The sequence below is a fragment of the Muntiacus reevesi genome, chromosome 9 (genome assembly GCF_963930625.1).
Source record: "Muntiacus reevesi chromosome 9, mMunRee1.1, whole genome shotgun sequence".
NCBI classification, from domain to species: Eukaryota; Metazoa; Chordata; class Mammalia; order Artiodactyla; family Cervidae; genus Muntiacus; species Muntiacus reevesi.
Window position 1 is genome coordinate 16,261,183 of NC_089257.1, and position 27,244 is coordinate 16,288,426.

At 36.8% G+C, this 27,244-nt stretch overlaps 1 protein-coding gene across 28 annotated transcripts in view; it reads left to right on the forward strand.

Moving 5' to 3' along the window:
• Window positions 1-27,244, forward strand: part of PHF21A (PHD finger protein 21A) — a 189,803-nt gene that overhangs the window by 37,261 nt on the left and 125,298 nt on the right. For 25 of the 28 annotated variants that reach the window (XM_065945040.1, XM_065945042.1, XM_065945047.1 and 22 more), the window contains 2 exons: window positions 1,724-1,756; window positions 3,887-3,973. In XM_065945040.1, coding sequence (XP_065801112.1) covers window positions 1,724-1,756; window positions 3,887-3,973 — 120 coding nt within the window. The remainder of the gene's footprint in view (window positions 1-1,723; window positions 1,757-3,886; window positions 3,974-27,244) is intronic. The other 3 variants (XM_065945062.1, XM_065945059.1, XM_065945061.1) reach the window with 1 other exon arrangement.

A 27,244-nucleotide genomic window follows, 5' to 3' on the forward strand; every position in this document is an offset into this window, starting at 1 on the left:
TCCAAGTGTCATGGAGGAAAACTTTTCTCAACTTTAAAAAGGCAACTTTATTACAGTACTCCAGTCTCTGGTACCAAATGAGAAAGGAAGACCAAGGGCTTTTTTCATTGAAGAGTGTGACTAGCCTTTAAGCTGCATTAGTAAAAATGTATATGTAGAAAACTTTGTGTTTTTATATCCTTGAACTCTTGGAATGTATGTTATTACTATTTTGTAGATTAAGACCAGGATATAGAAGAATTACACTGTCATATATGAAGTGGAGTATAGTAAAATATACCTTGTGTCTTTGGAGGTCACATGGTTGGCAATCTCAGCTATCCAGACTGTGTCTTAGCACCTCATATAAGACTTTTGACAAGCTAGAAGAAATGTCAAAAGTCACTCACCAAAGATTATACCTTTTACTCAAGGGGGATTTCTTAGGATATTTGCTCATCTTAGAATTAGTTCATTGAGCATATCACAAAGCAGATCAGAAGTAGCAAATCTGAATTATGGCTCAGGGGCTCTTAGATGGAGGCATGGTGATAGTAGCAGTGTTTGGTAGCTGCCTACTTGACCTTAAGGAGTAGATGAGAAAACGGAAAGAACTCTTCGGAACATAACAATTTGGGGTCTTTATTTACGGACCTTTTGTATTGTTTGCAGAATAGTATATTGATGTAATCATGCCTCTGTCATTAAATATCATTAAAAGCTGACTTTGTTTTTACTTAATAAGGTGGATAAGTATATAATATGTTTTAGAAAGTTTTTATTTTATGACTTAAAAACTTTAAAAATGTCTTGTCTCCCAAAGAGAGGCATAGGTTTTTCAGTTATAGGAAAAAATCACTTAGAGAACAGCTTATTCCCAGATACTTTCAGGAATCAGTCTTCTGATACTCCTTTATGCTTCAATTTCTTTATTCTTTATTCTTCTCTTTCTTTATTCTTCAATTTCTCTCCCTGGTTATTGTTACCTTTGGGCAGTGATGCTTTTAGAAGTTGGGTAGGTCGGTTGACATCCTTTTCCTTTTTCATTTTTTGGACTTACGTTTTCCTTAGTTAATAATAAGGTCTTTCCATTCAGTATTCTGATAGAACTCTCTTCACCCAGGAACCCCAGGTAGGTAGAATTTTGCATTACTGTTCTTCACTTCCTTGTTCTCAAATACTATCACCATTGCTCCACTGGGTACATCCCCTCCCCCACAGAGGACAGTGGCAGAGTCACATCTGACACTAGGCCCCTTCTGTGAACCAAACCAACTAACTGACTTGCCAAGTTTGTTTGCTGTATACAAACAGGTCTGTTTTTATATGAGAGCAGCTTCTTCGAAGGCCTTATTTGGGACTCTAGACAAAATGACAAAACTTTCAAGGGATATTTTACTTTTGAAGCATTCAGTTAGTTTAAGTTGTCTTTTAAAAGCTCCTTTCCCCCATCCCATCTCCAGATTTGTTTAAAAGCAGGAAGCTCTTTATTTCAAATATAAAGCAATATTTTGGGGTTTTTGTTTTTATTTTTTTAGGAGAGTGTTTCATTAATCTTTTACATGGATCACAGAAGCTTTTGGTCTGTTCTGATGATGGTATTGCTTGTTTTGTGTGTGTGTGCGTGTGTGTGTGTGTGTATGTGTGTGTGGACTTAAAACTTTAGATTTTGGGGGCCAAGCCTGCTTAGTGATAGTGAGTTAATATGTAAGACTGATGGCTCTTTTTCTCTTTTTATTATCAGAAACTGGTTGCTCAAATGAAGCAGGATCCGCAGGTAAAATATTACTTTTATTCATTTAATTTTTAAAATAATTTAAGATAAAGTTACTGTAAAATACTAAAATATAGATGTTACTTAGGTTTTAAAAACTATTTCATCTCTATAGCAGTTTTTTTTGGGCACGTTTGCCTTCATGTTTTAAGAATTAAGAAAAATCCAGTCATTCTGTTATAATACAGCTATTATTTCATCTTTGTTACTGTTATTTTGCTTTTAAGTTAATTGCTTTAATATTTTGGGAAAAAATTGAGAGTTAATACGTGTATTAAATACTTAGCTTAAATTTCGTTTGCACAAGCCTGCTTACTTGAAATCAGAGTTTGTGAGGCTTTCTCAAAATTAATGAACATAGCCCAGAACCATTTTTTACTTTCTTATAGTTTATAGTATGGAACATTTAAATGCTTAATCTCACTGTTTAGAGTAGAATTTTAGAATAATTTTTAAAAAGCATTAAAAAATTCTTTTTGAAAGAGCCCTTAAGGAAGGTTTTAAAGAACCTTATTTAATATGGTAATCCATCAAGTATTACCTTTTCTTTAATGTCTCATAGGAATTTTTGGCTCAGGTATTTTATTCTGTATCCCTGAAGAGAAATCTTCCTAAAAAGTTACCTTGTCTTTAATTACTGTTAATGTATTTATTGTTCAGGCAGTGTCTCTTTTGCACCAGTTAGATAGTGGGCCATATGTATGGGGTCAAAGTATCAGACATTCTCACAATTTCTCCCTTGCATTTGTTTACTCATAATCTGTTCACAGAACACCTAGACCCACACACTGTGTTTTTTTTTTTCCTCTTTTTTTTTAGCTTGTTAAACACACCATACATGCCTCATTGTAAAGTTAAGTAAAATAGATTCTTGGATTAAAGAATGGTGCTGAGGCAGATTGATTTTTGTAAGTGGGACATAGTATTCATTTTTTACAAATTTAGCCCCTAGTAGCTTAACTGTTTTATTTTTAACACAGTCCATTGATTCTGAGCTGGCATTGATGGCCACTTAATTCCTGTTTGACAGTCCAACTTCTTTGAGAAGTTTCTCCATTTTAATTTTTTAAAATACACTATAGTTTAAATTAGGTTTAGGGAACCAAGAAGCAGGAGATCAATGAATAGATTCTTTTATATTTAATATGGTAACCTATGTTACCAGCAACTGAAATACTATTAGAAAACTGTAGCATTTCTGACATAGCTGGCAGTTATATAACAGAGCAGTCTTAATGTAGGGAATCTGAGCTGGCAGTAAGTTGCTGGACAGTCTTGTGAGTGATCTCATTAGAGAGGCCTTATATCACACACCATCACAAAAAAGACCTCATGGAGTAAACATGAAGGAAGAGTGTTATGCCGTGACCCTGTCAGAAGATCAGGCAGAGTGAATTGAGAGAATTGCATGAGAAACGAAAAAGGAAAAGTAGTCTCTCATTGGGGTGGTATTCAGTCTGCTAGTAAGTAGGCTATCTTGTTACATTAAGCTTTTGAAAACTTTAATTTTGGATTTTTCTCCCACGTGAGCAAAAGGCAAGCATGCTCAGTGTATCTCATTTAGAATAGTATTCTTTTTTGATTCGCAACATTTTAGAACTGAGAAGTTGCCCTGGGAGTCAGTATGTTAATTTGAATGATGTAGTGTTAAGGCAGTTGCAGCACTGACAGCTTTTCAAATCTAGGCTAAAATAACAAATGCACTCTACTGAATAAGGGAGAGGGCAAGCAGAGTAAAACTTCTTTTATTGATAATGCTATTAAGCATCCAGTTTGTTCATCCTTATAAATTCCATTCTTTTGCTTTTGTCTGATGAGTGGAACTTTAGGGTTTCTGTCAGCTGTTATTTATGAAGAATAGCTATTTTCGTAGAAAAGAGTACTATTACACTACAAAATGCTAAAATATAAAATATCTTTTAATTTGAAATAATCACAAAGGAGTTTACCCCTGTCCTTGTGTTAGCAGCCTACACTGAGATCTGTGCACTGGGTGGTGGTGACTTGACTACAGTTTAATACGTGACAATGCGATGGGCTAAATGCTTTAAGGTTGCTTCATCATTTGTAATGCAGTGTGCATAAAGTCTTCTTGCTACTATCCTGTTAACAAATGAAATATCTTCCTCACAGATATTTTTTCTTTCCAATCAGAATGCTGATTTAAAGAAACAGCTTCATGAACTCCAAGCCAAAATCACAGCTTTGAGTGAGAAACAGGTAGGGGAAAAAGGAGGGGGGGCATATTTTTAACATTGTGTTCTAAAGATATGTCTGCTCGAGGCTTCTAGGAGAACTGCTATTTTTCCTCATGTGTGAAAATAAGTGTGGGCAGCCAGACTCAGTTTTAATTTTTTTTGAGCTCTGTTTATCTATTTTTATTTTCAGTTGAAATCAGTCTCTAGAGTATCCCATGAGTATATGTTAGTGGCAAATATCTAACAGCCGTGTGGCAGGCTGCTGTTGACTGTGTTAATTAAACTCCGTAGTTTAGCCATAGAAGATGGGGGCAAAGAATGTTAGAGTGTGTGACAGAGAATCTTAAAGTTGCTGGATGTGCCTTGTTACCTGTATTAAAGGCTTGAGATGACATTTAACTTACCGTGGAGAGAATGGTTTAAGTAGATTGCTATAAATGTAGGTCTCCCATTCTGATTATTGTCATTCCTTTATGTTAATCTTTATTAGATACTGACCTACTATTATGTGAAAAAAACTTTGGTGGAGCCTTGTTAGATATATTCTGTGTAGGACAAAAAAAAAAAAAGAACATCTTGCTTTCTTCCCCAAGTACATCTAGAAAGTGTTCTTTGGAATTTCTTGTATAATGACCTCCACTTCACCAATTCACGCAGCTCCTGCCAGCAGGTGGAGTGTGACAATTGATAGAGCCATAAGTAAATGTCTGTGGTAATCTGACAAAGCATTTGTTTTCTTCTTCCTTCCGCACCATTCTCCCTCTGGTTAAAAGGCGCGGTTTTGGAGTAGGTGAATGTGTGAACCAAAACGATAAGGTGACTTGCAATTGATAGTTCATGCTTACTGAAGATTTTTAGTTACATAGTTCTCAATAATTGATTTTTGTGTTATGCTTTTTAAACTTTTATTTAGTGAAATAATAGCAGTGAGAGTAATTTATTCCTGGAGATTTCTGATTGCATTTATATTATGTATTGTATTGTGTTTTCATTTAACTAATGGGAGAAATACATTTTGAGAACTGTGTGGAATAAATGTGAGTCATTAATGTTTCAGAATAGAATCTTTTTCCAAGCTGAGTGAACAGTTGCTTCCCCCACCTCTTATTCTAATGCTTCTACATTCTTCTGTCTTGTCTTCTTCAGAGACAAGAGGTATTTTAGATTAGGGAGTTGCCAAACTAAAATTTTGAGTATGTAGCATGGTGGAGAACAATTTGTAAGGAAAAATATAAACAGAGTTCATTAGATACATTTGACTCTGAAAGTGATTCAATTATCTGAAGTCAAAATGATGTGTGTTAGTGAAATGTTGTAGTTTTAGAATTCTTTTAGTGCTGAGCCTTCTTAAAGTTTCAGGTTTGTTTTTTTTTTGACAAGATGCCAATGAATGAGTCATTTTTGCTGAAAAACTCACGTGTTCTATCAGGGAAAGAAGGTGAGAACTGATTAGTGGAGTAGGGGATGGGGGATGCTGTCACAAAGTTAAGACAACCTAAGGCTACATTTGGGGAAAATGGGATGATTGTAAAAAATTTACATTTATTTGAAATGATTGTGAGAACTGATGTAAAGATTTGGCTTATTTCTGTAACTTTTTATTAATTTCTTTTCTGCTAGAGATCTCCCTTAATAGAACATTGCAACCATTTATGTTTAGTAAGGTGTTTCATCAAGTGGCAACCTCTGTCTTCTGAACTAAGTTTTGGTATTAGAAACTAGAATTTTAAAAATCGGTGTCGCATCAGGAAAACCTTGGATTTACAAAGTAAAGAAAACCAGTGTAAGACATTAAAATGCAATCTTGCAGTTTCTAAAATACTTACTTAACTATTGGAACAACATTTTTGATAGAACAGAAACTCTGTCATTTTTTAGGTAGGATAGTACTTGAAGGAACCACAGCTATGAAGTTCAAAAGCTAGTCTTCCTCAGACTTATGATATTTCATTTAAAATAGTTTATTTTAGAGCAAACTCTTAATGCTATGTACTCAACTTTTTGTTTTTCCTTCTCAGAAGATCCACTTAGCCTCTGGCAAAACTTACTGATATTCCTTCCACTTTAATAACTGAAATCTGAATTACCTCACTCACATGACTTAATATTTTAATTTAATATTAATTGATTGGTTGTGAAATTTAAAAAACAAAAGTTCAAAGAATGTCATATTCCAAAATTAACAGTTATTAACCCTTTGTCATATGTGTTTCCATTCTTTTTCTACATGCATTTTTCCATATTCATTTTTTAAACCCACTTGAAAATTTAATTATAGAAGTAATAAATGCATATGTTCTCTTATTTTGCTTTATTAAAAAAGTAAAACATTGCAGATAGTCACTAATTCATACAGTAGGCACTTATTAGTTCTTATTTGTTATTGCTACCTCAATCTTTGGTACTTCTTTTATTTCTTTCTCAAGACCAATTACAAAATAATGCACTCCATTTGGGAAAATATAGTCTTTATTAAGCAGTCTTCATGGCTAAAATTCAGTGAATTTAAGTGAATTCTTGGTTAGATGGTACCAGTGCTTTCAAGTTGTGATTTGAGATTTCTGAATAGAACTCCCCATGGCAGTTTTGGAGTCATCTTCTTGACCCACAGGACTTTAATTTGTGGTTGACAGTTTAAAGTCAGTTTTAGCCCAGATTTGATTGACTAAATAAATTTTATGTAATATAGTTAAAATCATGGTTTCAGAAACATTTTAATGATACAGGGATGCACTTATGATAAATAGTGAAAAAACACATGCAACTTTATAGGCGTTAACAATCCCATTTGTGTGTATTGTATGTATACATGTATATAGGCATGTAAGTGTGTATAAAAAACAGTGTCAGTGTAAAATGTGGTTGGGAAGTGATGATTTACAGGTAGTTTATTTTTTCTTTATATTCTTATATATATTTGCTGCATTCTTCACAATAAATGTTTCTTTTTTAAAATCAGAAATACCCAAGAAATATTATTAAAATTTTTTTAAACACTGAAGTCATATTTTCCAAGGATAGTTAGCCTTTAAAAATCTAATGACATTCTCCTTATGGTCTATGAACCACTCTAATCAGAGCATCCAACTGTTTTAAACACTAGAAATACTGAAGTGTGGAGGCAGCTATTAATTTCTTTAACAGGATTAGTTTTCATTCTACACCCCTCCCCTTTCAGTTTTGATGTACATATGTGGTCTTTTACTTGTCATGGTGGAGATTCTAATTTTGGAGCCAATGCACTTAGCTGCTTTAGTGCTCTGCTTTCATTCTAATTCATTCATTGTTACAGTAGAAGCAGTCTTGCATCCCAGACTTTGTTGCTTATTCCTATTGCAGTTGAGGTTTTCATCTTTGAAACTGCTTGGCTTGAGGGGTTTGCCACCTCACCTCCCTTCACCTGATGCTCTCCTGGCCAGGCATCAGATAGGTTGCAGCTTAAAAGTTACTTCCTCAGAGGACCGATCTCTGAAACCCTTTCTTCCTGTCAAAACCAACAGTTTCTGTTATAATCTCTCATCAAACCTTTCATTTTTCCTTCATAGCTATGCCACTTAGGATTAGGGTTCAGCTGTGAATGATTGAAAACCCAAAATGAAAATGGCGTAAACAAGGTAGAATTTTGTCTGTCTCGTGTGAAAGCTCTGTGGGTGTAGTAAGGCTGGTGATAGTGGTTCCACGGTGCCAGGGAACCCAAGCTCCTCCTGTTCTGTTGCTCTGCCATTCTCAGCGTGAAGCTTCCACATCATAGTCCAAAATAGCTGCTCCATCTGGCAAAAAGGGGGAAAACAAGCCCTTTATTTTTAAGGATGTTTACTGGAAGTTTCATGTCTCACTTCCAGTTAGAGCCCATTGGTCAGAACTTGGTCACATGGCTCCAACTAGGAGCAGGGAAAGCTGGGAAGTATAGTCTATTCCAGATGGCCATGGGCAGATAAAATTCAGGGACTCTGGTACTGAGCAAGAAGAGGGAAATAAATACTGGGGATAATTAGCAATTTTTGCCACAATAGTTTATCAAAATTTGTAATTACATATATATGGTTATTATTTTTTAATACCTGTTGTCCTCATTAGGCTGTTTCAAGAAGTCAGGGAGCATACTTACCTCTTTATTCCAAGTATAGTATTTAGCATAATATTTAGCATAAAATAATATTTAGCATAGAAAGGCATTTATATTTCTTAAGTGAATTATTTTATTTACCTGATCTTTTTCTGTACTTGTAGATATTTTTTTAAATGGTGCATCTTGCTTTTTATATTTTCTAAGCTTAAAATACTATGAACATTTTCATACATTTTTGAGTGTTCTTTAAGAATGAAACTTTTAATAGCTTCAAATATTTAATAGTTTGGTTTGATCATTCACTGTGTTATTTGATGATACACTGTTTCCAGTTTTCTGTTATTTATAAATGTTGTTATGAATAATACCCTTATAGGTGAATCTGTTCTAATTGCCTCAGGATACATTCTCCGGTGTGAGATTATTCAGTGTATTGGTCAGCTCTTGCCGTAACAGTTCTGCATAGCAAAGCATGTTGTGTTAAATTACAACACTGAAGTTTCACGCTGGGTCCGTCAGTCCTGGTCTACGCTGGCTTGGCCAGGCGTGTCTGCCTCAGCCTGTGGGTTAGTTGGCTTGCCTCGGGCTCTCAGTTGGGTTAGACTCCTCTAAGTCTGTCTGTTCTGAGGTCAGTCCTGAGGGGGCAGCAGCTGTCTGGGGCATAGCCATGTCATGGTTTATCACTGGAGGGTAAGACACAAGCCAGGCTTACCAAGACACATTTTGAGCCTCTGCTGGCATTGTCAACAAATCGCCAAAACAAATCATGTGGTCCTGCCTTGCAAAATTATATGACAAAGGGTGTGAATGTATCATTTTATGACAGAGTGTGAAGAGTTGAGAGCAGTAGTCCATCTACCACTCTTGGTCAAAGTGTATAAAAAGTTTTTAAAATATTAAATAACAACAACAACTTATTTCTAAATAGCCTCCAGAAAAGGCTATATCAGATTAACAGCATTTGTGAGAGTACCAAGTTCTCCCTAAGAGATACCTTGAGAGGAGGTAGGGTGGGGGGAAAGCACTGTGCTAATTTTGAAGATGGAGTAATAGGTATCTGATGCTTATCTGAAGATATGTTTTTCATGCCCTTTGTCCATGGTACACATATTACATAGTATTCCATAAAATTACCTTTTGGTTTTTCTTTCACTCTTTCCACTATTTTTCTTAATCCTTTTAAGAGATGTAGACTCCTTCATAGTCTTTGGTTTTTGCCGCTGACTCTGTATGTAAAAATCATAGTCTCTTTTCCTCACAGATTACTTAACCTGATACGAGATGAAATACTTTTCTGAGGGTTTAATAAATAGTTGCTGTTCATGAAACCATTCTCGTTTAAAGTTTGAACCTATTGTAGTGAAATGGATTCTCAAGCCTTTGGGAGAGAAATTTCTGTTCCTGCCATAACTAATTATGTTTCTGACGCATAGAACAACATAATTTAAGCTAAGTAGGCAACTTGAACAGTGGACTGGGTGGGGAGTGGGGGAGGGGACACTGAGAGTTTGATTCTATTCCTTACTCTGTGACAGACTTGTTGATAGATTTTTGAGCTGTCAAATAGTTTATTATGTCTAATTCATTATTTATGGAATGTTTGAATAATGCCTTTTAAGAATTAATGAACGTATATCTATTGAGAGCACTGAGTAGTTTTGAAGGTAAGTTGTGTTTAAATGGAAACTGTTAGCTTCAGTCATGGTGGTCAACTTCATCTCATATGTAATACCCTCATCTTATAAGTAAAGTACTACTTTTTAAAGGAGCTTAGAACATTTCACATTTAACTCAGTCATGAGTACATCATCGTAATACTTAAACTGGGACACGGACTATTTGTGAGTTATATAATTAATTGTATCAGATTCAAGACTAGAATCCAGATCACTGTACTATTCGTTCAGTTTTATTTAGTAAATTATATTCTTAAATTACTCTGTGAACCTTTATCTATCAAATATTTTTTGAAATAGGACATTAGGCACAATAATTACATTGCCTTTAAGCTTCATTGCCTTGGAGTCATGTAAGTAAATTGCTTCTTGTAGTCTCATATTGGTAACCTGACACATGACTGTCTCTAGCCTCTGATACCAGTAACCATAGAAAGTTACCCTGTCTAATTCATATCCAAACTAATGTGATTGACATGTCATATTAGAATTTAAGATTGTTAGAGATCCTTGAATTATGATGGGAATCTGACCTCATCTTCATCCAAAATTTAGGAGTTCCTATGATTTAACTAGTTCATTCCTCCTGTTAAATATTTATGTGAAACCATTAATCCAAATATTTGTTGGTTTTACTGCCTCTTGTGTACATCGGTTCTTTCTCCCTTGCTTCAAATACAAGAAGTGTATTATTTCAAATTTCTCCTGGTGAAATCCTTTTGGCTTGTATTCAGTGAAGGTGAGATGAATGAAGGGCTCAGAAATACAGGACAAGAACATTAAGTTTCTAAAGACTGAGAGGTCATATGCTTGTGATGTGGCTGTGGTTGCCAGTGCTGCATTGTCTCCTGGTTCTTTTTAATCTTTATTCTCAGAGTTCAGTTGTCTCTTTGGCCGGAAGTTGCAACCTACTGGTCAATGGTTTGATTATTTCCTTAAGAAAGAAAATCTTGTTGAAGGAACTCATATTTTGATAATTCTGTGCCATGTTATTGTAGGACATTTTACCTGAATACGGTGGAGGAAAATCAGGTAAGTTTGGTGACTTGTACTGAGTGCAGCCATCTGCTTCTGAGTTATCTTCTTCTCAGGTCACCCTAATCATTTATTTTTGGTACTTGTAAATGCAGTGACTTAAAAAAAATCAGATGAAAATTTTAATCCTGTCATCAGGTGTTGAATGTCAGTAAAGTTAAATAATCAACTCCATCTAATTTATTCCCTTCTCCCTAGGATCTGTGTTTTTTTCCCTTCCAATTTCTTTGTCATTCTAAGTTTCTGACTCATCTGTTTATTCCATACCCATTTATTGAAAGTTTTCTGTGGTGAAAGGCATGGTCCTAAGCCCATGGGAAATGCTGAGGATGAAAACTTTACAGTGTTCCTTACCTGTGACTGGTCATGAGCTAAAAAAATGCAAGCTCATTTTTCCTGACACCTTTAGTAACTCATTCTTGATCTCCTCTCTTTAATCCTTTCCTGCCATACATACATACCCTGTAAGTTTTCTGTTTTCACCTTTGTTCACTGGGTTCTCTCAAGACTTTTGGTCTCCCAACAGCATTTGCACATGCTGTTTTCTACAGCTGGAATTCTCTTTCCTCTTTGCCTGGTAAATTCCTGCTTATCCTTTGAAGACCCAGTTTTAACAAAGATCCTCAAAAGGTTCCCTTGACTTTTGTCCACTCTCCAGGCGGAGTTAGATATCCATCTTCTGTGTACCCTTGGTGTTTGTGCCTGCTTCTCTTATTTGTACTTACTATGTGGTATTGTAATTATATATTTGTAAGTTTCTCCAGGACAGGGAGTGTGTCTTGTCATGTTTATACCCCTCAAGGCTAGCATGGTAGATTTGTAGCAAGCATTATTTAATGTTGTAATTCAATATGCTTTCAAGAAGCTAGTAGCCTAGTAAGGTGGCCCAGTATATCGGATGTCCATACTAAGGTGTTTTACCATTAAAAGGAGATTTCCATTCATATAGTTCAATTCCCCTTTTTTGGGGAAAAATATTCCCAATACTGTTTCCTACTTAATTCTTTAAAAGCACTCAATATATGTTAAAAAAGAACACTGACATTATTAACCTGTGTTCCAGTTCAGCGCAGCTTTGTCTTAGTCCAGGAAAGGAAGCCTTGAATGAGGTGAGGCAGCATGAACTGGTGACTGAGCCTGGGTCCAGCCATCTAGGAGCGCAGTGTATCTAGAAACAGTCTCTTCTGCAGTGTTGCTATCTCACATACCTCTTTTGTCTGGTACTTTCTCCAAGTCCTCTTTAGGTTTTTCCCCCTGACTTTATAAAACATGCTTACATGTCTTGTATTCTTTTAAACAACAACAAAATTCCTTCCTTTGTTGCTTAATTTCTTTCTGCTATTGTCTTGTCTCTCTCTCTCCTTCCCATTCCTTTGTTATTAAACTTATTAAACCATGAAATATTCTTCAACTCAGGCTCTTTTTATATTACTTTTGTATAACCTTGTGGTCCTTGTCAGCCCCACTGCAGTCAGTTTCCATTCTCATTCTACTTTACTGAGCTCACTGAAACTTCTGGCAACTTAATTGCCAAATCTCAAGGAACTTTTTCACACTTCATCTTACTTGAAGTAGGTAATATTTCATATTAATGATGGCATTCTTCTTCAGTCTCCTTCAGAGAACCAGAAGCCTTCCTTTCCTGCGCTCCTTTTACATCTTTGAATGAGCCTGCTCAGTTTCCTTCTCAAACAGTTCTTCATCAGTCTGCCCCTTCTAGAAACTAATATTCCATGGTGTTTTATCCTTTTCATCTTTTCCTGTTTTTTCCCCTGGTGGGTGATGTCCTGCCTTAAACCACTACTGAATGCCACTGACCTCCAAATGTTTGTCTCCTCTCTCTCCTGAGCTCCAGACAGATACGTATTTTCAGCTTCTTCCTACTGGATGTCCCAAAGCTCGGTATTCTGCAAACAGATCTTGGTATCCACTTCTCTTCAACTTCTTGTTGTTGTTCAGTCACTAAGTCATGCCCGACTCTTTGCAACCCCATGGACTGCAGCACACCAGGCTTCCCTGTCCTTTACTAGCCCCCAGAGTTTGCTCACACTTATGTGCATTGCGTTGGTAAGGCCATCCAACTGTCTCATCCTGCTCCTCCTCTCCCTGTGTGGTTAATGGTACCCATCCCTGCAGTAGTCAAGCAGAAACTTGGAAGTAATCGTGAAGTTCTTTCTCTGTCTCATCCATGATTACGAAGTCCTGTTTGTTCAGGCTCCTCAATACCCCACCCCCTCTCAGTGCCTGCCTAGTGCCTTTTCCGTGGTATTGCCTTGCATCCAGTTACTGTTTTTTGATTGAACCTTTTCACTGTTTTCAGGCTGATCTAAAGTCACACCCTTGAATGTTGCTTTCCTGCTTGAGATCCTTCGGTCAGTAGCTCACCTCTTGTACTCTAGGAAAAAGTCCAAACGCCTTATGATGGCTTAGAAACCCCTCATTATCTCACCAATGGCTGCCTCTCTATTGAACTCATGTATACCTTTTCCTCCAGACTCGCTGCATACTTAAATTTTCTTGGATATGCTCTGTTGTTTATTTGACCTGAAATGTTCTTTCTCATCTTTGCTTAGTGCGAACCTGGAGTCACCATCTGCCCTTTGACCCAGTAAGCTAATATTCAGGTTATTGTAGTTCAGAAATAGCCATGCAAGAAAAACTGAAAGTAACTACAAATAAATCAGGGTGCAATTAGCAAGTAATACACAAGAGCTATATATGCATATTATGAGGTGCTTAACTGGATAGAAAGATGAATGGAAGGTGAAAAAAAATTCTAAAACAGATATACAATATGATTCATTATTTAAAATAAAAAATAGTTAAAAATCTTGTTTGTATGCATGCATTTATGATCATTTATTTTTTGTATATTCTTTTCTAATTTTTTAAAATATTGAAGTATAATATAAATACAAAAACTGCACACACACACACCCCCATATATATATGTGTGTGTATATATATATATATGTATATATGTATGTGCATATGGCTCCAATGTATTTTTACAAACTGAAATACCCAGGTAACTAGCACCCATATCAGTATCAGAACATTAACATCGCCACAGAAAATGTTATATGCTTTCTTCAATTCATTACCCACCTCCACTCTTATGACTTTTAACAGCTTAGATTAATTTTGCCTATGTGAAATCAAATAAGGTGTTCTGTTTTCTTTCTGGCTTACTTTGTTCAACATAATGTTTATGAGCTTGTATCTGTTGGAAATTTTTCTTAAAAACTGAAATAGAGTCACAGTAAATTGTCTTTTGAAATTTTATATCACTGAAGAGTAAAAGTTTGTCCTCTCCTGGATATACCCACCCTAAAATCTCTTGGCATTGTTAAATGTGTTCTCTTGTGAATTGATAATTCCTTGCTCTGTTGTTTTTATCACATTTCATTAATTATTTGTTTGTATGTTTATCTCCCTTCTAGATTGTGAGTCCCTAAGTAGTGTGGGCTTTTTTTTTTCCCCATTCTTAAAATTCAGTATATACTTAGTGCTTCACACACAGTGGTACTTAAATAGCATTTGTCAAAGATAAGCAATACATTCTAGTCTGTGTGTTCTGCATTGTGCCATATATTTACTGGCCTTGCCTATTGAATTTCTCTGAACTGATTTCCTCATCTCTAATATGGTCATTACGATTGCATCAGCTCCTATACTTTTAGCTGCACGTAACTGAGCACCCAATTGAAAGTGGCTGAAACAGTAAGTGGACTTATTGATTCACCTAATAAGATGCTAGAGTTGACCAGTTCAGCATCTCAGCAACACCACCAGAACACATGTTCTGGTCATCTTTCTGCTCTGCCACCCTTAGTGAGTCAGCAAACATCGCTTGTTGTCACAGGATTGCTGCTGCTGCTCCAGGCTTTACATCCTGCCAGTTCTTCTGGTATGTGTCTTCTTAAGAGCAAAGAAGAACTTAATTAGAAGTTATTCAGCAGATTTTGCATCCTATTGACCACACTTTTGCCACATACTAATGTCTAAAGTAGTGACTGGCAGAAAGAGTGTGCCCAAGACTATAATTTATATCCTGGAGCTGAGGATTTGCCTCTCAAACATTTGAACACTAGATACACAAAATTAGTTTCTTGTTAGCACGTAAACAGAAGAGATGGAGAGTAACAGATTTGAAAAAGCAATCAACAGTATCTGTCTCCATCTATTTAACAGTTGTCCCTACTATTGTAAGTTAAATATAATATATATATGAAAGATATGTGAGGCCTTAGCGCTTGTTACTGGTTTCATAGATTGTTTTAGAAAGGTCTTCCTTTGCCAGCCTACCTAACAACCTGCTTTAGGTCAAGGAATGTAAAAATAATTTTGCTGTTTGCCAGAGTATCAATAGTATATTATTTTAAGGGTAAATCTATTACAGAAAACAATGTGATTTATTTCAAATATGAACTGTAAATTATTTTGAAGTTTTTCAGTATTTAAAAATTATTTTCTATAAGCTATCATTGTCATCACTGCTACAAATATTAATAGTCTATGCCTTTGAAGCATGGCAGCCTGACGTCCGTTAGTTAACAATACCTTTTATCCATCTGCATTATTCAGAAAAGCCAGAGTTTTATCAAACCCAATGGTATTCATGGATTTCAGTTTTTTAAAAAGTTGAACACTATAAATGACAGGCAAAATCAACAGATTACTTCATTTCGTTTTTTATTTTTTACCAATTAGGGTGGGAGAGGGACTTCCCTGGTGGCTCAGCAGTAAAGAATCCACCTGCAATGCAGGAGACACGGGTTTGATCCCTGGGCTGAGAAGACCCCCTGGAGGAGGGCATGGCAACCCACTCCCCGTGTTCTTTCCTGGTGAGTCCCCTGGGCAGAGAAGCCTGGTGGGCTACAGGCCGTGGGGTTGCAAAGAGTCGGACACGACTGAAGCACCTGAGCACAGGGTGGGAGAACCAGACAGGAAAAATAAGTTTGCTCTTGAGCTGTTGTCTTCATGTGGTCGCTGGTTAGATGAGAGGCTGCCCTCCAGTACTGTCTTTACAGAAGGCACGTTCCCCAAAGTTGATTTTTCTCTAAGTTCAAGAAGAAAATGTTTGTGTGAATCAGCAGGGATTGGCTAACCTCTCTCATACTGGCTTCGTCTGAAAATGACAGAGTGATTATTAGTTTCTGTCAGTTAAGCACCAAATATTCCTTTGCTCTGAAAAATGAGGCCTTAGCAATCTGCAACTAATGTGTTTAATTTGTCACCTTTTGTCCTACTCCCACTTCCACTTTTTAAAAAACCCCTTCTTTTGCCAAAACAAATTATATCATTTTGACCAAGAAGAACACTAAAGGTAGAGATCAATTCTGAACTTACTTCTCCTATGAGCACTGAATGATTATTGCTAATCCTGTTTTATCTAGTGCTTCTGTCATCTAATATAGTGATTGGAGAAGAAATTAACATTGCCTTTCCTATGGAGTCAAGAGGCACAGATAAACTTACTCTGAAAACTTGCGTTTCCTGACGTGAAGTTGGGGAGTGTATTAATCGACAGGAATTGAAATTTGTTTTTCTGAGTGTGCCTCATTTATTACAGATTGTAGAAGTTGGTTGTGAATTTGAGACAGATTTATGAAGATTTTGAGTTAATTCATCACTTCTATTTAATTAAGAATGAGGTGGCAGTCTTACTTTTTTTTAAAACATAAATTATTCAGAAGTTCACCTTTTCCATAGAATGTTTGTTTGATTTTTTTCGTCTGCAGTGAAGTCTTAGAGACTATTACTCACACCCCAAACCCCCAACTAAAGTCAAGGTAGACAAGAGTAACAGAGGTCATTTATAAACATCTGTTGTATAAACTTCTGAAGACACTTAACTGTTTATTCTGATTTCTGCTTATCCCAGATGTGAGTTCATCAGATGAGACTGTTGGCAAGTTATCAGAGTACTGCCCCTGGGCCTCACCCTCTGCTAATAGCTGATAAGATTGTATCTACAACTTTTAAAATTTCCAGTGTTCCCTCTTACACTTCCTTTCCTCTTTTAACTTGCTTAATTGTCTTCCTTGGTTACAAAGAATTTTATATCCATGACTTCTGAAGAGAAATTGATTAGTTCTCCAAAGATGGAAAGAGTGGTATGAATCTGTGGAGCTGGGATCAGCAAGCTATGGCCTGTATCTGGGCACATCTGGCCAACATTTGGGGAATGTTGTTGGAACATAGTTTTTATTTACATATTGTCTCTGGCTGCTTTGGGGTTACAGTGACAAAATTGAGTAGCTGCAACAAAGACCTGCCCGTTTATAGAAAAAGCTTGCCAACTTGAGAGAAATTTAACCAGAGAGGCGCTTGGCTGAGAGGTAGTAGGCACAGTGTAAGAGTGAAGATCAAGAGTGAGTGCCACACTGGAAACAGTACATATGCTAAGCAATGAAAAGGCCCTCTTACAGGCGTGCATTCCAGCCCCGTAGTTTTCAGTTCATTTTTTAAAAAGCTGCTTTGTTTGGATTTTTTTCTCTCTCCCTTCTACTGCCTCTCCTTTTCTCTTATAGATTTATTGAGAAATAATTAATATAAAATAAACTATGCAGTTTTTTTTTTTAAAGAGTATAAGCTTTAATGGATTAAAACCATCACCATCATCAAGATAATGAACATACCCATTACCTCTAAAGGTTTCCATATGTTCCTGGTAACCCTTCTTTTCCTTCCCTACTTTCTCTGTCCTGTCCCCAGGCAGGCATTGGTCTGCTTTTTGTCACTCTAGATTGTTTTATACATTTTAGAATTTTAATGAATATATTTACACAGTATGTGCATTTTGGGGTTTTCTTTCCCGGTCGTTTTTTTGTTGTTTAGTCACTAAGTTGGGTCTGACTCTTGCGACCCCATGGACTGTATAGCCCACCAGACTCCTCTGTCCATGAGATTTCCCAGGAAGAATACTGGAGTGGATCGCCATCTCCTCCTCCAGGGGACCTTCCTGACCCAGGGGTGGAGCCCAGCTTCCTTGCATTCACAGGCAGGTTCTTTCCCACTGAGCCACCAGGGGGGTCCTCCTAGTCTTTAGCTGTTAGGAGTAAAGTTACTGTGAGCATTCACATGCCAGTCTTTGTATAGAGATAGCTTTCACGTCTCCAAGGTAAATACTTAGGTGTGGCTCCACTGGTAGAGTATGTGTATTTTTAACTCTTTTAAAGAAACTGCCAATGGAGAAGGAAATGGCAAACCACTCCAGTGTTCTTGCCAGGGAAATCTCATGGACAGAGAAGCCTGGCAAGCTGCAGTCCACGGGGTTGCAAAGGGTTCAGACACGAATCCGTGACTTAACAACAATTCACCAGGAAAGGGGCACAATTCTTGAGGCACTATCCGTCTGTGTTCCCCCTTTGCCTGGCAAAGAAATAAAGCCACTCTTTCCTTGTCCTTCAAAAAAAAAAAAAAAAAAAAGAAACTGCCAAAATGTTTCTTAAGTGGTCGTACCATTTTACATTCCCATCAACCATGTATGAGAATTCGAGTTGCTCTGCATCCTTAGCCTTTTATTCTTAAACACTTTAAACATAGCAGCCAAGAATCTCAGCTAGTTAAGGGAAGCTACTAACAGATCCAGAGAATTGGCAGGGACAATTAAAAATAACTATAACTTTAGATCCTCTGATCAGAAAGAGAAAGATATTGCATCCCTGAAACAGGAATAGGATGCTAGGAAAAAACCATTAGAAAACAAAACGAGTTCTTTTTTTAAAAACTTGAAGTATAGATGGTTTACAGTGTTGTGTTAGTTTCAGGTATACCAAAAATAATTCTTGATAATAAAAAGTGAAATGTTTAGAAGATGAAATAGGAGTAATCTTTCAATAAATAGATGAAGAGACAAAGGGATGAATGATGGAGGAGAGGAATTTTCAAGGACCAATCCAAGAGGTCTAATGCCTGACTAATAGCAATTATAATGCAAGAGAACAGAAAATGGAGAAGAGGAAATCATCCAATAATGAATATAAGGAAATTTCTCAGAACTGGAGAGCATATATTCCAGATTAATAGGAATTTATGCTGTGTGCTCAGTCTCTCAATTGTGCCCGATTCCTGGTGACCCTTACCTGGTGGCTCAGATGGTAAAGCTTCTGCCTACAATGCGGGAGACCCGGGTTTGATCCCTGGGTGGGGAAGGTCTCCTGGAAAGGAAATGGCAAACCACTCCAGTATTCTTGCCTGGAAAATCCCATAGACAGAGAAGCCTGGTGGGCTACAGTCCATGGGGTCCCAAAGAGTTGGGCACAACTGAGCGACTTAAATTTCTTTTCTTTCTTTCTTGCCGACACTGTGGACTCTTCCTGTCCATGGTATTTTCTAGGCATGAAAACTGGAGTGGGTTGCCATGTCCTATTTTAGAGTTTACTGAGTGCCTGAAACTATGAGTGAAAAAAGACTTCACCCCCGACCCCTGCACCAGGGCACATTACTGTGAAACTTATGAAAGATACTTTGAATGAAAGCTCCTGAATGCTTCCTCAAAGGGAGGGGAAAAAAACACAATTGTGAACAAGGATTGGGAATCAAATAGCATCAGCCTTCTCAGCAGCAATTCAGGAAGCTAGAATTCAGTATAATGGTGCTTGTGAAAAACAGTTATTTCCCATCCCAACTCTTGATGATAAGTCTGAGGGGTAGAGTAGACACAGTAGACATGAAAGATTGCAAACCTACCTCCCATGCACCCTTTTGAGGAAGCTACTGAAGGATATTCTCCATCAAAATAAGAAAATACACCAATAAAGATGAAAACATGGATCCAGAAACAGGGAACCCACTACAAAAGAGAGATGAAGAAAATCTCCTATCTGTTGAAGGAAAGACACAGATGACTACTGTACAGCAGGTTTAGAGAGCAACCAGTTTAGGTTGAACAGAACGATGGGAGTGTCTAGGAAAGATGTAGCCAAGAAAGAAATGGACTGATAGATTATATGATGTGTTTGGAGCCGTTATTTAGAGATGTTTTCTAACTTCATGTTACGTGAAGAGGCTTTCCATGCACAAAATGCATCTATGTAGCAGTAAAGTAACATTTGTACATTTTCTGTTTGTCTCCTGATGGCAGTGGTGCCTTTGTCACCTTTTAGAAGGCTGGCATTTTATTTTTAAGTACAAGTGATAGTTTGCTTTTGACTTCACAAAAATCTCCCCGGACGTAGAAGAAAATGGCGTGTTGTCAACCAGGCTCAGTTGGAGTATTTGCATATTTATTTCAGTCAAAATAAGTATAGTTGGTGGGGATGGGCCAGTAATAATGTGTGGAGTCTTTAAACCAAGAGTAATTTTGACATTTAAAAAATAAAAATTGAAGAGGTGACCCATTAGCGAGTGACTGAGTTGGAGAAGTAGAGGAGGATCGCTCTGGTTTGTGTCTTTAGGAGGCACGTTGGAGTACAGGTGGCTTGGGCATGTAGCGTGTGATCTGCGGTTATTTCTTACTCATTAACAGTGTTGGTGCACCTCATTATCTGTGCATTTGTTTTCCCTGGGCAGTCCTGTGAGCCAGGTAATCCACCAGCTTTTAGGAAGTTTACAAGTAATTGCAGATTTCCTTTTTCTTCCTGTTTTTTTTTCTTTTTTAAACAAATTTTATACTACGTCTTGCTTAAAGTCCTATGAATGTATGTGTCTGCTATTAAAATGGCTTTTTCCCAGTTAGAGAGTATGGGGTAGAATTAATGATGGAAATGTAGAAAACTAAGCAAATGACAGAGCATTTTTAGTTTCAGGAGTAACAAAATGTGCAGAAAAATAAGTATAACTCTAGTAGTCATTGTCTCACCAGTTAATGTTACTTGCATGGTTCTAATAGTATATTCTAATATTATAAACCTTAAATAGGGATTTAACTAAAAATTGTGAGATGACTGCAATGGGAATAGGAAGTGGGAAAGGGGAAAGTAGTAAACTAAATTTTAATTATCTGTAGTGGGAATTCAGTAGGTAATGATTAAAGTGAAAAATCAAGAAATCACAATGAATATATAGCACATATAATAAATAATTGTAATACATGTATAATATAAAGATAAAATAAACATTTAAAGAAATCTCTAAGATAGTTGAAAGTGGTTTCCTCAAAGGAGTAGGGCTAGAGAGCTGGAGAGGGCTGGTGCAAGGGACTGCTGTCTTTATTGTAAGTCTTGTAGTAGTAGTTTTTTTAAAGCTGTGTATACTATATATATTGCTTCGGTTAAAAAGCTAAACAGGAAAATGAAAGTCTGGACTTACTAGGTGGGATTTTTGTTAGTTTTTGTGGAATTACCCTAGACTCCTGAGGCAGGTCATCTCTTGACTTAAGTCTTTGGCCTCCCACCCATCCCATCCCAGACAGTTAGGGACTGTGCTTGGGCTCATAAATTCTTCCTTTTCATTTTTATTAGTACAGGCCACAAGGTGACTCCAAAATCTGGTTAAGGTATTCTTAGGAATCTATAGGAGAGAGAAATTGGCCCTTTAGTTGGTTGCTCTTCTCTTCTGGATGGGTTAATATTTTTAGGCTCTAATAATGAAATAATAATAGTATAATAATGAAACATAATAAAAGCATATTGCTACTGATGAGTTTAGCCCCTTAGGATATAATGTTCTTTTGCCCTTAAGGTGATATACTCACAGCCCCCTAACTGTAAATTCCATGAGAGCCAGGGATTTTTACTTGTTTTATAGCCAGGGATATACTGGCTATTGTATTTAACATGCTTGATGAAATTCTAACTTGAATGTAATGAAAAGCTTTAACAATGAATTCATTTGGCAAATATTTATTGAGGACCTCCTATATGCCAGGCACCCTTCTGGATGCTGACAGTACAGTTGACCCTTGATCAATATGAGTTTGAACTGCATGGGTCCACTTACACGCGGGTTTTTTTCAGTAGTAAGTACTTCAGTGCTGCATGATCTGCGATTGGTTGAATCTGGGTGCAGAGCCACGGAAACAGAGGAACTACATACACAGAGGCAACTCCTCCGTGGGTCAATGCACCAACCCCTACGTTGTTCAAGGGTCAACTGTGTATCAGTCCTGTGCGTATGCATGCTAAGTGGCTTCCATTGTGTCTGACTCCTTGTGATTGTATGGACTGTAGCCCATCAGGTTTCTCTGTCCATGGGATTCTCCAGGCAAGAATACTGGAGTGGATTGCCTTTCCCTTCTCCAGGGGATCTTCCTGACCCAGGGATCAAGCGCAAGTCTCCTGCAGCTTCTGCACTGCAGGGAGATTCTTTACCCCTGAGCCACCAGGGAAGCCCCATCAGTCCTTTAAGTTGCAGCTTTTCTTTTAGTCATGTATTAGAAGTTTGAAACACTTTCAACTGCCATTCATAGTCCGAATCAGATTTCATTTTACTGATGTTAAAGCACACTTGAGCCTAAAAAGGAAACACCCCTCATGTTTCCCCTGTTGGGGAGATCTACTCAGTTTTTTCTAAGTGAGTGATAGGAAGTTGTGGGGTTGTGCTGCTTGACATCTTATATTGACAGTTTATCCTTCCTCCTTCCCCCACCTTTGTGGTAGGGCAGTGGTGGTGTTCAGGCTGTGGGTCTCTAGTTTCTGTTTTCTGCAAGTTTAAGTGAGATCTTTCACATTTAACAAGACTCTCTCAGAGGTGAGATGTTAGAGGACTAGAGTTCTCCAAGTTGGAAAATTACCTGACAGAAATCCTCTGCAAAATAGAGAAAGAGTTAGGTTTTGAGTTTACATCAAAAACCGATTAGACTTTTTCCAGATTGTGTTTTGTACCTATCAGTCAAGTTAAGAGGTAAGTCATCCAGTGACAAACTTGAAAATGTGATGTACAAGCTTGGTGTTTTAGAGGAAAATTCCTCCTCATTTTTTTATGCTTTTCTGCTCCGAGTTGGCTTTCACCTGGAAAATCTGTTGCATTTAAGCCAGGGTTAGTGGGTAGTGCCTTCTCAGGAGACCTGATCTCAGTTTGGATGGGGCAGACTCTAGAACAGCTCTGCTACTGCCTGTTTGCACTTGTGAGACTCCTTGCTGATGCTGGATTTAGAGTTTTAGTTGATTTCAACGTGAGCCATATTATGGATGGCACTTTTTTCCAAAAAATAATATTTCTTTTTATTGAGGCATATAATTGGCATATAACATTATTTAGTTTCAGGTGTGCAGTATAATGATTTGATTTGTGTATATTGCAAAATGATTACAGTTGTTACAGATGACATTTTTAAAGAGACAGCAAGTTTTCTCTTTTCTCTATTTAGAAGTATAATATGGAGAACAAGAAGTGTATGCTTTCTTATGTATTTATACTATAATAAACTATATGTGTGGTGGTATATGTAATTCAAGAAATTTTATTCAATTTTGCAGTTTCTAAACCAACCTGGGTTAAGTGAGAGAATTAAGCCCTAGTGCTCTTGGTATTCATTATATGTATTGAATTAACTTCCCTATGAATCTAGAATGGTACTAGTTTTTGTACTATCTTGTGGTAATTGAGGAAATAGTCATAGAAATAAGTTTGTGTCCTGTGATTCAAATGAGAAATCCTGGTTGAAAAAGGTTGTTCTATAATGATAAGAAACCCTTTCCCGTAAAACTCATAGACACCCAAAGATCACAACTGTGTGAGTATGCAGTGATACGGTAACTGCTTATGTCATTTGAAGATGGGAAACAAAAAAGTCTCAAGCATTAGTAGCCTGCTGATCATGATCTAGTGAAAATAACTACTCTGCTGTTTCCTTTAATCAAGTCCAGTGTGAACTTCGGGGAGCAGGGGATAAAACCCAGTTACAGTTTTCATGTAAATCAAAACAGATTAATAACAATAACATTTTTATTTTTTGTGCTAACATTTCAGTCTTTTTTCAGAACTTTGTCTTGATTTTTTTTTACTCTGTTTTAAGTAAATAAAATCAGTTATCTTGATAAGATGTGATACTTGATTAGCTTTTAAAATAGGTAAGTGAAAAGCCTGTCAGCCCAGCATAAGGCAAAAAACTATTCTGCTTGTAAATAATGTAACTGTTTTTTGGAACAACCCTGGGGAGGAGGACAAGCACATGGCTTGTTTACTAACACAAAGCATAAGGATTCTGTAACTAACCTTAACATTTCCCTGTTTAAAGGTCTTATAAACAGGAGCATCTATGAAATTTATATTGTATCTTTGTAACTAAATCCTGATTCATTGATTGAGAGAGCCATTATTGGTGAAGTAAACACACAGATTAAGAAAAGCTTTGTAGACAAATGAAATGATAACATTCATTTTGAACAAGTTCAGAGTCTTAGAAATGGACAGATTAGCAAATTTATTCACTCCCCTTTTCGAAAATAACATTAATAAGGACCTGTTGTTTAAAAAAGTCCAGGTCCTTGTTTTAAAATCTTGACTGTGATACTGCTGCTGCTGCTGCTGCTGCTGCTAAGTCTCTTCAGTCGTGTCCGAGTCTGTGCGACCCCATAGACGGCAGCCCACCAGGCTCCTGTCCCTGGGATTCTCCAGGCAAGAATACTGGAGCGGGTTGCCATTTCCTTTTCCAATACATGAACGTGAAAAGTGAAAGTGAAGTCACTCAGTCGTGCCCGACTCTTAGCAACCCCATGGACTGCAGCCTACCAGGCTCCTCCGTCCATGGTTTTCTCCAGGCAAGAGTACTGGAGTGGGGTGCCATTGCCTTCTCTGGGCTGTGATACTAGCTGAGACTAATTTAAAAGCAGTCCAGGTTTATAGATCCTTCCCGTGAAAATTTACCTTTTGTCTTTCTCATTACCTTTACATTTAACATATAAATAATTTGTGTTAATTTGTCATAGATACTGGCCCACAGAGCCCAAGGCAATGAAATTGCTAAAGTCTGTTTTGCTCTCAAAGTCTTCTGCCAGGTTTCCCATGGAATAAAGTTGGAGTTATCAGCTTTGTTGGGAAAAGTATAAATAAAAGCAAAATTGCTGCCAAGTTTAAAAACTTTTTAAATAGTTGTCTTTTTTCTTACATGATAAAATTCAAAATCTGAGGTCCTGTTTCCTGGGAGTAGTACATGGGAATGCTATAACTTTATTTTTTTAAAAGCTTCCTTGGAAAACTTGTATATTTGAAAAGGTATCACATTAGCTATAAAGAAACAAGAATACTTTAAATTTCAAGACTTTCAGTAAAAGGTACATTGCAGAGCCTCCTGGTGGCAGCAGTTCTTTGTTACCAGAGTGTCCTCATTTGAGACACCTACCAAATGGGAGCTGATTGTGAATTAGCAAAACAGACCTACTCTGCTTGTCTGTATCCTTTTGAGGTTTTTACTATAAAGACATTAAGAAAAATACTGTGCTGAGCATTTTTAAAATTGTAGTGGACTTAAAATATTATGCTGTAGAGCCAGTTATACCTATATACACATTCTTTTTAAAATATTCTTTTCCTCTATGGTTTGTCATAGGTTAGTGGCATTTTAGTGAAAGTATAGTGATTGGAATAATAATCCTTTTCTCAATAGTTACAGAATAGTTATCAAAATAAAATCTAGTCTTTGTATTGAAGGCCAAAGCCACATCTACTTGAAGACTAGTGGTTCTCCACCCTAACTTGTACCCTAGAGTAACCTGGGGAGCTTTTGAAAATGCTGCCTCTAGGGCCCCATCTTAGAAACCAGTTAGGTTAGAATCTCTGGGAGTGGGGCCCATACATAGAAAGATGTGTACGAAAGGCAAGTTGAGTTTAGTTAAAAGTAGTTCAGTATTGCCCAGACTAGATATGATAACCCTAAGCCAGTTTGGTAGAGCATGTTTATTCTTGAATCATCTGGGGACAAATCTATATGATAAGGTTTGTCAGAATTAATGATTTGTTTGAATCTTCCTAGAGAAGAAACTGACATTTTTTTAAAAAAAATTTATCTTTAATTGGAAGTTAATTGCTTTACAAGATTGTGTTGATTTCTGCTGTATAGCAACATGAATCAGCCATAGGTACTCATATGTCCCCTTCCTCTTGAACCTCTCTTCCACCTCCCACATATCCCACCCCTAGAGATTGTCACAGAGCGCCGGATTTGAGCTCCCTGCGTCATCCAGCAAATTCCTACTGGCTATCTAATTTTACATATGGTAATGTGTATGTTCCAGTGCTACTCTCCCAATTTGTTCCACCCTCTCCTTCCACCTGCTCCGTGTCCACCAGTCTGTTCTCTGTTTGCCTCTCCATTGCTGCCCTGCAGATAAGTGCATCAGTATTTTATTTCTAAATTCCATGTATATGCATTAATATATGATGTTTGTTTTTCTCTTTCTGATTTACTTCACTCTGTATAATAGGCTCTGGATTCATCCACCGTATTAGAACTGAGGCAGATATGTTCCTTTTTATGGCTGAGTAATATTCCACCATGTATATGTACCGCCACTTCTTTATTTATTCATCCACTCATGTTGGTGGACATCTAGGTTGCTTCCATGTCCTAGCTATTGTAAATAGTGCTGCAGTGAACACTGGGGTACATGTGTCTTTTTAAGCTATGGTTTCCTCCAGGTTTATGCCCAGTAGTGGGGTTGTTGGGTCATACAGTAGTTCTATTCCTAGTTTTTAAAGGAATCTCCATACTGTTCTCCATAGTGGCTGTATCAGTTTGCAACACCCTTTCCAGCATTTATTGCTTGTAGATTTTTTGATGATGGCCATTTTGACCAGTGTGAGGTGTGATACCTCGTTGTAGACAAACTGTCATATTAATAATCTGACTTTCCAACTTTTTCTTGAAAGGAAAAATTTTTTAAGAAAGACAATGAATTGGTTGGAATTCTTTGACTTTTCTCTGTAGTTTGAAGTATGCAACTTTTACCAGTGTATTTTAGCTTTCAGAAACATTTTGGTGAGAAATCTTGAGAAAATCATCATATCTTTTATTTGCTTTAGAATATTAATATTCAGCTTATATGAACATTTATATGAAACACTGATTAAGGTTTGTACATACCTAGCCATGGGATTCTTTTAACCAGTCATAGCATGTAGTTATAATTTTACATATGAAGAACAAAAACTAATTAGTGTCAAAGGTATTGAAAACATCTTAAAACCTCCTCTTAAGAATGATTTCATTCTTAGTTAATCTTTAGGCCCAGAAACTTTGAAAATTAAAGTGTAGTATATTCGTTATTTTTCATCCTTGCTCTTGTAAAATATAGTTGTGCTTTTCTTGCTTATTTTCCCACTTGTATCACTCAAAAGAGGACCAAAGGTTAGTACTTTCAGGTATTTGTTTCACTAAAATCCTTTGATACTGATATTTTATAGATTGAATACATTTTTATCCAGAAAGTTTCTTATTATTTCTGGTATTCATAAGAGATGTGATCTGGTGTTGTTTGAAACCAAGCATTTATCAGGACATTACAACAAATTTCAAAATACACATTTGATTATGAATACTGAATTAAAAATTTAATCTTAATACTTCTACTCTTAGAATACTAATGTTTTGGGGGAAGAGATGGTCTGGCACACTAGTTGAAGCACT